General features: G+C 40.7%; 1 protein-coding gene across 11 annotated transcripts in view; it reads right to left on the bottom strand.

The window, feature by feature from the left end:
• Nucleotides 1–13,146, bottom strand: part of Lrrfip2 (LRR binding FLII interacting protein 2) — a 96,289-nt gene that overhangs the window by 74,202 nt on the left and 8,941 nt on the right. For all 11 annotated transcript variants that reach the window (XM_029542856.1, XM_029542861.1, XM_029542866.1 and 8 more), the window contains exon 3: nucleotides 2,444–2,587. In XM_029542856.1, the coding sequence (XP_029398716.1) occupies nucleotides 2,444–2,533 (90 nt within the window). In that variant the 5' untranslated portion in view covers nucleotides 2,534–2,587. The remainder of the gene's footprint in view (nucleotides 1–2,443; nucleotides 2,588–13,146) is intronic.

The raw sequence follows: 13,146 nt of genomic DNA, 5'->3' as shown, positions 1-13,146 counted from the left end.
GTTCTTTACTGGCTTGCTTCCCCTGACTTGTTCAGCTTGCTCTCTTATAGAACCAAGACTACCAGCCCAGAGATGGTCCCACCCACAAGGGGCTCTCCCCCCTTGATCACTAATTGAGAAAATGCCTTACAGCTGGATCTTGTGGAGGCATTTCTCCAACTGAAGCTCCTTTCTCTGTGATAACTCCTGCCTGTGTCAAGTTGACACAAAACTAGCCGGTACACTGCCCTACTATGTACTTTAGGCTAGGTGGCCCTCAAGCTCCCAGGCAATTCTCCTACCTCCTCCTTCCACCTCACCAAAAGAATGAGAGGATTACAGCTGTGCCACCTCACCTGACTCTGTACTCTCAACACCTGTCAGGCTTCTGAGACAAGGGCATCGACCACCGAACCCTCCCCACGCCCACCTCCAATTGGGAAACAAACACTTTGGTAATTTTAATTTTTATCTAAAAGTATGTGTCTTGTATAAATACTTAAGGTCACTATAAAGGACTATTTTTTTCATTTTTTAAAATATCTTTTTTAGCTAAAAATATCTGGCGTCTACTATAAAGTAACTGTATAAAGCTTTTAGATAACTTTTCTTTATTTCAACACTGTCCTACTCAGTTTTTTAGTTAATGTTGCTTCAAATACTATTCTACAAAATTTGACTTCTACACTAAAATGCTGGCAAAACAAGCATGAAGACCAGAGTTCAATCACACAGAACTCACATTAAAATGTTGTGTATGCCTATAATCCCAGCACTGAGTAAGTGGAGAGACAAGAGAACCCTGGGCTTGCTGGCCACCTGTCCAGCTCAACTGCCAGCTCCAGCTCCAGGGAGAGAGCCTGTCTCAAAAACATATGGCACAAGAGCGACGGGGTGCAGAGGGCAAGCCTGGTGACGGCAGTTTGAGCCCAGACCCCATGGGAGAAGGAAAGAAATGACTTCTGAAAGCTGCCACCTGACCTCCACCAGCACACTGTGGCACGAGTGCGCGCGCGCACACACACACACACACACATTGAAATATAAAAAGGGACAAAAAGCAATTGAAGAAGACACTCCATACCGACCCCTGGCCTCCATGTCTGTACACATAGTCACACAATAAAAAATAATTCTTAAAAGGGTGTGGTGATACAACTCTGTTTACAATGAGAGTGGGGATAGTATAAAGTCAGGAGAATCAGAAGTTCAAAGTCTACATAGGGATTCTGAGGCCAGGCTAGGCCACATGAGGAAGAAGCTTTTAAATACCAACAACAAAAAAGCTTAAATTAAAATAGCAAAGGGATATCACTGCCATCTTTCCTGATGAAAAAAGCTCTCTCGATAGATAGAGAGATATGATAGATTTTATATATATATATATATATATATATATATATATATGCTAAAAGTTCACCCTTGTAGAGTATATAATGTAGTGTCTTTAATATAATCCATTATCACCCCGACGAGGAAACCCATATAACCTGAGCAGTCACTCCCTAATGCCCTTAGCTCTGGTGTCACAATCCATCAACTTCTATGGATTTGCCTGTGCTGATAATTCCTATAGATAAAATCACAATTAAAATGTTATTATTTATCACTCAAAAGCTAACAGAAAATCTGCGGTTACACTCAGAATCTGAAACACAGGTAGAGCCTCAGAAAGGCATCCCAGCAGAGAGCTCTCCTAAACATCCATACACACATACACAGGAGATGCTGCGGAGATTCGACTGAGATTCGAAAAGCATCGAATCCTCCCTCCTATTGCCCCTCCTTTCCCCTAAGTCATCAACAAACTGAAACAAAACCTCCCTAGAAGCTGTTAGTATCTGAAGGATTCCATACAAAAGTCCCAGCTCTGCCCAGGATCCCGAGTGGTTGCTGCTAAGCTTGCCCAGCATGCACCAAGCATCACATGAGTCACATATGGTGACACACACTTGTAATCCCACCAGTGGGAGGTGGAGATAGGAGGCTCAGAAGGCATCCTTGGCTGTATAGGAAGCCAAGGCCAGCCTGGGCTTCCTGAGACCCTCTCTCAAAAACAACAATAGATGGATGGATAGACAGAAGGACGGACAGATAGATTAATGATAGACAGACAGACAGACAAATATCTACTAGAATGTTTCAAAAAGCAATCTAGGATTGTAAATCCCTTAAGGGCAGTTTCTGTCAACATTTACCCAGCAGCTCTGAGAGCTACATACAGCAGTTCTCAGACCTCCAAAATTCTAAGCATACACAAAGCACATAACTAGTGAAAAATGAATTTCAGATGAATTCTTAGAAAATCAAGTCAGAAGGGATACAAATCTAAGTACATTTTACTAGGACAGATGTATGATGTGAACTGCAGGCATGTTCCTAGCAAATTCCCCACAGCTAGCTGACAAGCGAATGTCTGCCTCCCCAGCACCTATGAGCATCATTTGTACACCTCAGCACACACCTCTCTGGCGATGTTACTCAAAGCTTCATCTTCTGCAGAAAATCGATCTTTTACCGGCGTTCTTTTCCTTCCAGAACCAGGAGTCCCCATCTTGTTTTTTTAAATAATTTTTAACTCTGAAAATGAGTTTACTTGTGTTCAGCACTGAAATAAACAAAAACAGTAAGTTAGGATGTTTTCATTGTGGAATCTTAAGGCTTATTTAAACATTCAACTTTAACACTGCAATTTTATTTCTTCTCAAATAAATCAGTGAATAAATTCCTTTTCACACTACCAAATTATTTCACTGCATTTTAGAGTATTTAAATTTATATCAATTACCAACTTACTAACACCACTAAGCTATTCACAACAACCTATGAGAATGTTATCTTAGCTCAGAAAACTACAATCAAAATGTAATTATACCTAACAGTATAAAATTAATATGGCTTTTTCTAACATCTATTTCCAGTCTAGAAAGATGTTTCATAAGTTTCAGACTGTGTGAGTGCATTACTGCATGCAGAAAGCATGCCACGCTACATACAGTCCCTTCTTCTAGATGCACAGCTGAGAAACAGCTCATTTAACCCAACACCCAGTAAGACTACATATTTTTCCTAATTTTAACAAAAAAAAAAAAAAAAAAAAAAAAAAAAACTTGAGACATTTCATTACAATATGACACACCAAGATCTTCCAAGTTAGCTTTCCCCCCTTAGAACAGAGCATGTTAAAAATACAAGTAACTTTCATGTACTGCAATGTACAAGCATCTGCTACTAATGCATGCCAACAGCATCTGCTACTAATGCATGCAACAACAAAGACTGAGTGATGGATTCAGACACCAGGTTCAAGGCACTCAGTTACAGGTATCAACTATTGCAACTTCTCTGTATAGTTTAAAACTTTTTCATCATATATTTGAGGAAAATAATGGTTGAGAAACATGAACAACTAAGTCAACAAAAGGCATGAGAATTAGGAATGATACTTTTTTAAACATTTGACTTGAAAAGGAAAAAAGTAAAGGTAATCTCAAACAAATAGTTACATATTAACTTAAAAAAAAAAAAAAAAAAAAAAAAAAAAAAAAAAAACAATTGGCAAAGGAAAGAATGGCTAATTCCCTGAAGTAGAAGAGAGGTCAGGGGAGACAGGAGCAAAAGAACTGGTTCAAGACATCAATCCTACCAATACCAAAATGAGATTAATACATAAAATGAGTAAGTCATATGCAAAACCCATAGAAATAAAAAGTACATCAAGAAACTGAAAAAAGGTACAAAACATTTTAAAATGTAGCTGGGCCTGGTAGCATGCAAGACTGCAAGTTCAGGTGCTCTGGGTACAAAGTGAGAGTCTGTCTCCAAAGAATAAAGAAAGTACGTGTACGAGCCAACGCCTGGGATGTCGCAGAATAAGACCAAGAGGAAACCAAACCCAACCTCACTCTCTTAAAGAGCATGAGCACCAAATGGTTTCGCTAGGCTCACACTGTATGAAGCATAATGCCTACACGCCTTACACAAGGTTAGCCTAAGAACTATAAAATGCCTTTTAAAGTCTTGTGGTCTGAACATACACTACTCTCCATACCAACACACAGATAATCTGTCCACTTCCTCTCCTCACAAGACAGCATGCCAATGGTCGCATTTCCTTCCTTGCCAACATGCTGTTCTACAAATGAACAGTAATGGCAGTTCTTATAATAATTGGTTATCAACTGTAGAAAACCCAAACCTGATGTACTTTTACCAACAAATACATTCTCTAAAACCTGATAGAAAACTACTTTCTAGTGTTGTTCACATGACCTTCTTCTTCTATGCCTGCTGAAGTATCTCAGAGGATGAAACGATGGGGAAAATTATAGTGTTAAAGACAGAGACTTAAAACTGAAATAAGACAACCCATGGGATCAGAGTGTTTAGTGTGCAAGCATGAGGACCCGAGTTCAAATCCCTAGCATCCCTGTTAAAAATATCTGGGCATGGCTCTGTGCCTGTAACTTCAGCACTACAGGAGGTGACAATAGGAAGATGCCTGGGGTTTGCTGGCTGGCGCCCTAGCAGGTTCAACAAGAGACGTGCTTCAGAGGAATAAAGTGGAGAGTGAGAGCAGGGAACCAGGCATCCTCCCCTGGCACCACACACACGTGTGCATTACCACACACACACACACACACACATCAACAACAATAATAATAAGTTACAAATAAGTGAAAGTGAACCACATAACTGGGTAACAAAGAACATCACTGAAAGCAAAAACAAGAGAGAAATACATAATATAATTTAATTTGATTTGAAATTAAAGGCATTTTACAAAATGCCACATAGCTTTACTTGTTCTACAGTTTAGAAACACCTGCTATTTTTAAGGCATGCCTTTAATCCCAGCATTCGGGAAGCAGAAGCAGGCAAACTGTGCATTTGAGGACAGCCGGGTCTACAATGCAAGTTCCAAACCAGCCAGAAGTACATAGTGAGACCCCCAACTCAAATTAAACAAACAAACAAAAAAAGAAAAACCTACCAAGAATTTGCAAGGCACTTTTTTCTACTACCTGTCTATCCACCTTTCTCAAGATTGTTTTTATCTGTGTGTGTGTATACATAAGTATGTCTGTATGTATACATAAGTGCATGCGCTCCATATGCATGCGTACACATGCCTGTGGAGGCCAGAGACTCTCTGATCTCCATAACTGGACTTACAAGAGGTAGGGAGCCTCCTGATGGGAGAGCATTGAGCCAAACCTAGGTCCTCTGCAGCAGCAGCAGCAGCAGCAGCAGCACACACTCTTAACTGATGAGCCACCTCTTCAGTGCCTCCATCCACCCATCTTAAATGCTATTCTACTAAGGAGGGAAGAAGTATGGGTTGGAAAGATGACTCAGCAAGCAACAGCACTGGCTACTCTTCTAGAGGACCCAGGTTCAATACCCCAGACTCACATGATGGACTCATAAACTTCTGTAACTTCAGCCCCAGAAGATCAGATGACCTTTTCTAGCCTTTGTGCATACTGTGTATACACGTGGTACTCAGATATACATGCAGGCAACACACTCATACACATAAAAAGAAAAAAGTTATTTTAAGGAAGCACTATTTTTCTTTTGTCGCTTCTTTTAGTTTTGTACATAAGAAACTATTGCCTATCCCAAGGCCAGAATATTAACTCCTGCTTCTATGATTCATGGTTAACTTTGAATATGAATGAGGCAGGGATCCAATTTTATTCTTTTACATGTGAACATCTACTTGTCCTGGCACTATATGCTGAAAATACTACTCTTTCTTTCTCTAGGAACTTATCATGCCGCCCTTATGAGACATCAGGCTTACGGTAAGCCAGGATGAGTCCATGGGTTTAAGTGCTTGCCAAGCAAGCTGGACAACCCATGTTTAATTCCCAACTCATGTAAAGGTGCAAGGGGAAAAGCCCAGTCCCAAGCACTGCTCTCTTACCAGCACACCTGCACCTAGCGTGCCCACACATTCTGCCCATCCACACTAATTATAGAAGGAAACAGAATTTCTAATCTCCTGGCTATCAAAGTACAGGCAGATGGAAGGGGGGAGGGTTAACTTGGTTCTATTCCATCAATCTATATACTTTTCTTTATATTGTACCACACCATCTTCATTACTTTGAAGCCTTACATGGCTTTGTATAATTGTTAAAATTAGAAAAGTGAGTCATCCAACTTTTATCTTGTTCCTTTAAGATTTTTGGTCTGAGAATCCTGTGCACTTCCATGTAAATTTTAGGAAGTTTGTCATTTTTTTGGAAGAAATAAATAACAAAGAAAAATGGACCCTGAATTAAAATGGCAATTACAAGGACTCAGGACTCAGTTTGGGGACTGCCTTAGCAATATTAAGCCCCAGTCCCAAAGTCATAGGATTCTTGCAGTTATTTCGTCCTCCTTATTTTGCCACGAGACATCGTGTTTTCAGTGTGCAGGTCTTGCATTTCTTTATTAAATGCATTCCTATGTCACAAGTAGCATTTAGAAGCTCAAACAGGTACGAAAATTTCTACAAGTTGTTACATGTGACAGAAAATTATGTTATCACCAATAACAACAAAAAAAAAAAAGCTGTGAAGTCAGAATCAAGGAGAAGGCGTCAAGGAACTGCTCCGAAGCCCGTCTGTAGCAGAGCCGAGGGTGGGTGGATGAGAAGCTGTACGTTTGCAAACACAGCATAAGCGAGGTGTGGTGGCACATAGCTATACTCCCAAAACTCGGGAGTCTGAGGCAGGGTTGAATGACAAGAATGACACCATTTTAGTCTCACACGAGGGAGTCGCACTTTTGCTCTTGACACCTATGGCCTCCAAGCACAGTAGCACGCACGTGTATGTTCCACACAGACACATACATATAATTAATAGTTATAAACTAAATTTAAAAGATTAATAATAAAGAAAACAAAAAATAGGAGCTGGTAAGATGGCTCCACAGTTAAGAATACCGGCTTTCTTCCAGAGGTCCTGAGCTCAATTCCCAGCAACCATATGACCTGGTGTCCTCTTCGAGCGTGTAGGTATGTATGCAGACAGAGCACTCATACATAAAACAAAACACATAAATAAATTTAAAAAAAACAAAATTACATGAATAAACATGATTACCCCAATTTCTTTTTTAATCCATGATAAAACAAAACAGAAAATGGCGCAAGCTGAGACTAATAGCTTAATGTCACACTGATCAACATCATGTAATAAATGGCAGTTTTGGAAAACTCAAGGGAAACAAGAAAAGGCAAATGTAATATGCCTATTCAGTAGAAAACATGGAAAATGGCATATAAACCAAGCCAGCAAATGTGTCAAACTATGTACAAGACAAAACTTTCATATTTTCACCTGTAAGTTTTAAATAGTTCTGACTAAAGCATCACCTTAACAACGTAACAGAGCTACTTCCAAGCTGAAAAGCAAGAACCTGGGCTGGGAAGACGGCTCAGAAACAAGTCCTTGCTGTAAAAGTGTGAGGACAGGAGTCTAGATTTCCTGATTTCCAGCAGCCATGTAAAAGACAAGCTGGGGCAAGCTGGCTAGCTAGACAAGTCATCAGCAAGCCCCAGACGCCCAGACAGACACTGCCTCGATACATAGAGAACAACTGGGCACACCTGACTGTTTCAATCTCTAACCTCCACATACATGTACACACACATGAACACCACACATGTAATACACATACAAAAAGCAACAATTAACTTATAATAACCAACTTTGAAACTATAACAATAAACTGAACAGAGGGGCATCTGGTCTATAAGAACTGCTGGCTGAAAATGCTGTACCTTGTTCACAGCTTGTGGTGCCTTGCATATCGAGGTAAGCACATTTGGGCAGAGCTACCTACCCAGGCCCCTCCTCCACGCTTCTGTGTCATCATACTGCCTATGCACTGCAGGAAGCACAGTAAATGTGGAATAAGTGAATGAGAACTTGTAACCTCACTAAAACTGGCTTTGTGTGCCAGTTATCATAGGAGACTTAGAGCCTAAAGGTCTACTTCCCACAGTGAACTAGAGTAGCTGGGTAGAAGGGTGGCTGAGGGAGGTATGGCACAGGGCTGGAGACCTTGGGTCTTGACCTAAAGCACTAGAGGGGCTGTGGAGATCCTCACTTCAATCAGTTTGATTTTTTTCGATTCCATATTCAAAGTTTAGTATATTACACATATGATCATAATTTCAAACATAAATCACTGATGTCAATGCCTTCAAAATAAAAGGCTGAGGAGCAGAACAATGGCTCAGTGGGTAGGAACTTGCTACCAAGCATGATGACCTGAGGTCAACCCCAAGACCTACACGATGGAGAGAAGCAACTCCTCTACATACCTACATCAGACACTAGAGTACAACAAGCAAGCACACAAATAAATGTACGAAAAAACGGAAGACTTCAGTTAATTCCAGCTAGACAGAAAGAATAACCACAATTACTTCATTTACTTCCTTAAACTCCAATAAATCCTAAGTTTTGAGCTTTGGGTGGCAGTCGGAAGCCATAATTTAAATTAAATATCTAAGATGCATAAAGCTAAGTGGAGAAAGGTTAACTGAGGATAGCCAGCAGTGACTGTTTCAGCATAAGGACCTATAAAATTGACTCCAAAAAGAAATAAGCAGTGTGTCTTCTACAGAGCTGTGTAGCATCTCTAAGTGGCAGGCATAAGGGCCACACCCCCCTCCAACATTAACATTACTTTTAAAGTCTCTATATAATATGCAGTTAGACCTCCAATACTCTATCCACAGTCAAGCCAGAAACAAAGATTACATATTGTAGATATTTCTGAAACATGTCCATTAGAGGTGACACTCGAAGACAGAAAGCAGAGCCTGCTTCCTAAGCCTAGAGGGAGGGAAGTGAAGGCACTGTTTCTTCTGGGGGTAATGAAACGGCTCTGGGATCAGACAATGGTGGTGCTGGCCAGACAGCTCTGTGCTGCATTAAGAACCATTGCGAAGACTATTGCTTTAAATGGGGAAATGCTGTGATATGTATATTTTACCTCAATAAAGAAAAAGGATGGTGGTGGTGCATGCCTTTTGCCCCACCACTCAGGATGCAGAGGCAGGTAGATCTCAGTGAGTTCAAGGCCAGTGTGGTTTACAAAATGAGTTTTGGGACAGTCAGGACTACAGAGAAACCCAGTTCCAAAATAATTAATTGATTAATTAATTAATAATAACAATCTCTTGGACAAATTGACAAATGAAGTTCAGGAAATCTCACAGAAGGGAAAAAAGACAGACAATAAAGAGTCAAAATGTAAATAAGCACAGGGAGTAGGGTCTGAAATGCTAACATTGGAGAAACTGAGGAGAGAGAAGACAGATGAGAGAGGCCGTGAGGAGGCTGAGGACAGCTTCCAGACTGAAAGGTCAGCTCAACACCAGTGCTGACTCACATCAGGAGAACCACAGCAAGTTATCACAGTGAATTTCAACTCGGGAAATGAGACAGCAGCAGGCCTCGGAGACTAGGAAAGGCAGTTATATAAAAGCTAACAGAACACCTTCAGACTTCTAGAAGGAGTTATGGAAGCAAGATAAACTCATGAAGCAAAAATCACAGAAAACCTACAAGTGACCTGTAACCCAATCAAGCCGCACTCTTCTCAACTTTGGCTATGAAAGACATTCCGGATATGTAAGGGCTCAAAACTTCACTCGTCTATTTTACCCCTTTTTTCAGTAAGCTATTAAAATGTTTATCAAATCAAAAAGGACAAAAGACCTGAGCATATAAGAAATAAATCTAACACAAATGAGGAGCATCAGGGGTCCTCGGTGGGATGACTGATATTCCTGGAAAAAAAACTGAAGCCATATAATTCAAAAAGGGATCACTGTCCCTTTAACCTAAATTCAGTCCAGGTTTTCCTAAGTTGTTTAGTCCGCCTTGACCCCACCTTGAGTTTTCCTGTGGTCCCCTTCTGTGATGCCTGGAAGAGCTGATCTACTTCCCAACAGGGTGTTTAACTTTTATCTATCCCTGAGAACTAGACTATGATGTGCTCAGAGGCAAAAACATACAAAGTAGTCTGCTTCCCTAACCACATTTTTTCCAGATATTTACCAATCCCTTGTAAACATTTCAGCTTCAATAAATGACTTGATTATGATGAGCTATGTGTTTCTCAGAACTCATTAACAAATTTTCCCAAAAACATACCCACCAAGGGCTCAAGGAAGACTTTCGATTTTCCTCTCCGGAGCCTTCATCTAAATGGGCAAGATGGACTTTCCTTCCACTGCCACTCCGTTTTCCAACACCAAACAATATGTCGCTCAAAAAGACACACTATGGCCAAGACTGGTTACCATTCACTAAGCTGTTTCCCTTTTCTGCCTGGACCCAGAGTTACATTATGTTCTCACCCTTGGAGTAAGCACGGTCATTGCATTGCATTCTTGACAATGTGATGTGGGCAAGAGCAAACATGGTCCAGGCCTGCTATCAAATGTTCTGAAATCTACCACACTCCCTCTCTTTATCCTGGCATGTGCCAGCCAGATATAAAGCCCCAGCGCAGCCCTCCACAGCCCTAAGGGATAAGAGTCCTAGAGCTAAACTCCGGGTGCTTATGGAACAGATTACATTTCTAATGGGTTTCCAGCTTACAGTGGACAAGGATGTAAATGTGAGAAGAAAAAAAGAGTTGGCTGTATTAAGACGTAGGGACTGTTAAAGTGGTCAGCGCGAGTCATGGAAATCACACAGTGGTAGGACACTTGCCAGACATGCAAAAAGCCCTGTGTTCAGTCTCCAGCACCACAAAAGCAATTAAACTGCTCTGAAACACTCAAACAGGTTTCCAGGTTTTCAAAATTAAACAGCACATTAGGTAGGAATGAATACATACAAGAGTGAAGGAAACTTCAGGAGTTGGGGCACCACTGATGTGGAAAATGTAACTGTGACCAGGTAGAGGACAGTAGGTGCCAGGGAAAGAAGTCCTGAGGGACCATCCCAGATATCTGTCATAAATAATTTCTTAGCTTAGCAGTGAGAATACTGATGCTTACTTTATTCTTTAACCATTTTGTTTTATATTTTTCCATATTCCTTAAACTAGCTACTACTTATGTTACATGCTGATAAATACAAGAAAATCTGGAAAAAATGAAAAACTGCTGAAACATATGGGTGGAAGCAATACATAAACAGAAAATTATGCAATTTTTAAATAAAAATATAATATGCAGCTTAGTAATAAACAATATCTTATTATAATGAAATCATCAATTGTTGACTTCAAAATTGGAATGCTACAAGGAGGTAAAGTAGGAGGAAAAGAAGAAATGAAAGCTAAGGATAATTCATACCACATTCCCAGCACGTGGGAGGCCGAAGAGGCTCACCATTGGTTAGAGGCCAGCATGAGCTATATAGGAAATTTAAGACAGCATGAATTATAGTCAGACCGAGACAGGGGCTGGGGGCGGGTGAGAGGGACAATAACAAAATAACAATTAAACCAACCATAATTCTGAAGGCAGTAACATTTAAAAACATACATTTCTTTAAACAAAGAAGGTATATACAATGTGTCATTTTTTTAACCAGCTATAACAAACAAATTCTTAGATGGCTCCCTGCCCTGAATCTCTTTTCTAGTATTCACACCATTGTGTAAATATCACTGACACATGAAGCCTATGGGTGGGACCTAAGATTTACTTCTAAGCAACAGAGAACGGCAGAGGTCATAGGATGGCACTCCTGTGACTGTGTTACATTATGTAAGACTGTGGTGCTAGGTGACTGCTGCACAGATTCCTGTGGTGGCTTGATGAAATACAAGACCTACAAACAACTGCAGGCTGACCCAGGAGCTAGCTGACACAGTCTTCAGGAGTTACCTGATCTCCAGTTCAAGAAGCCTCAGTGCTAAATCACAAGAAAACCAACTCTTGTGGCAACCTATATGATCTGGAAGTGGGTTTTCCCCCAGGTAAGTCTCCAGGTGAGACTCAGTAAGGCCTAACTCAACACACCACAGAGGACCCAGCTCAACCAGTCTCAGAATCCTGTCACAGAGAAGGGCAATAACAGGGCAATAACAGACATGCTGTCTTAAGCTCCTAAATTTGTATGATTACACACAGTAGTTCCAACCTTTAAATCTCTCAACAACAACAACAAAACCTATGCAAAGTTAGAAAATACAAAAACTAATGCAGACACATGGTGGGGACATACCTTGGAGATGGAAGGGAGGGGAGGAAGGGGAAAGGGAGAGGAGAGATAGAGAGAGGAAGAGAGGGTGAGAGGGAGAGAGGGAGAGAGAGGAAAAGAGGGTGAGAGGGAGAGAAAGGGAGAGGGAGGGAGAGGGAGAGAGAGGGAGAGAAAGGGAGGGAGAGGGAAGGAAGGAGGGAAGGAGAGAGAGGGAGAGGGGAGAGGGGAGTGTGTGTGTGTGTGTGTGTGTGTGTGTGTGAGAGAGAGAGAGAGAGAGAGAGAGAGAGAGAGAGAGAGAGAGAGAGAAAGAGAGTGAATTTGTTTCTATATACCAACAATCCAAAAGGAAAATTCAAAAAGCAATTCCATTGATGATAGCATTAAAAAGAATAAAATACTTAGGAACAAACTTAACCAAGGAAGCAAAAGATATACATTGCAAATACTGTAAAAGAAATTAGGGAAAACATAAGTTAATCAAAAGACACCATCCATGCTCAAAAATCAAAAGACAGCTCTATTAAAACCATAAAAGTGGTCAAAACAATCCACAAATTCAGTGTAATCCTAACAAAAGCCCAGTGTGCTGGTCATTTTAACTGGCAATCTAGCACACCGGGGAAAACAGTCTTAACTAAGACCTGCCTAGCTCAGGTTGGCCTGTGGTGTGTCTGTAAGGAGATTATCTAACCCAGTTCACTGCCTGGGTGGGCTCTGAACTCTACTAATGTGAAGCAAGCTATCAACCAAGAAGCCCAGCAGCATGGATACATTCATTTCCTACTCTAACCACAGGTAGAATGTGGCCTGTAAGTTTCTGCCTTGACTTCCCCACAATAATGAACTGTGATCTCGAATTTTAGGCCAAATAAACCCTTTCCCCTCAATCATTCTTTTTTTTTTTTTTTTTTTTAAAGATTTATTTATTGATTATGTGTAAGTACACTGTAGCTGTCTTCAGACACTCCAGAAGAGGGCGTCAGATCTT

Source organism: Mus pahari, chromosome 10 (genome assembly GCF_900095145.1).
Source record: "Mus pahari chromosome 10, PAHARI_EIJ_v1.1, whole genome shotgun sequence".
NCBI lineage: Eukaryota > Metazoa > Chordata > Mammalia > Rodentia > Muridae > Mus > Mus pahari.
The sequence above is the reverse complement of the archived record's forward strand: the minus strand, read 5'-3'. Positions and strand labels throughout refer to the sequence as shown.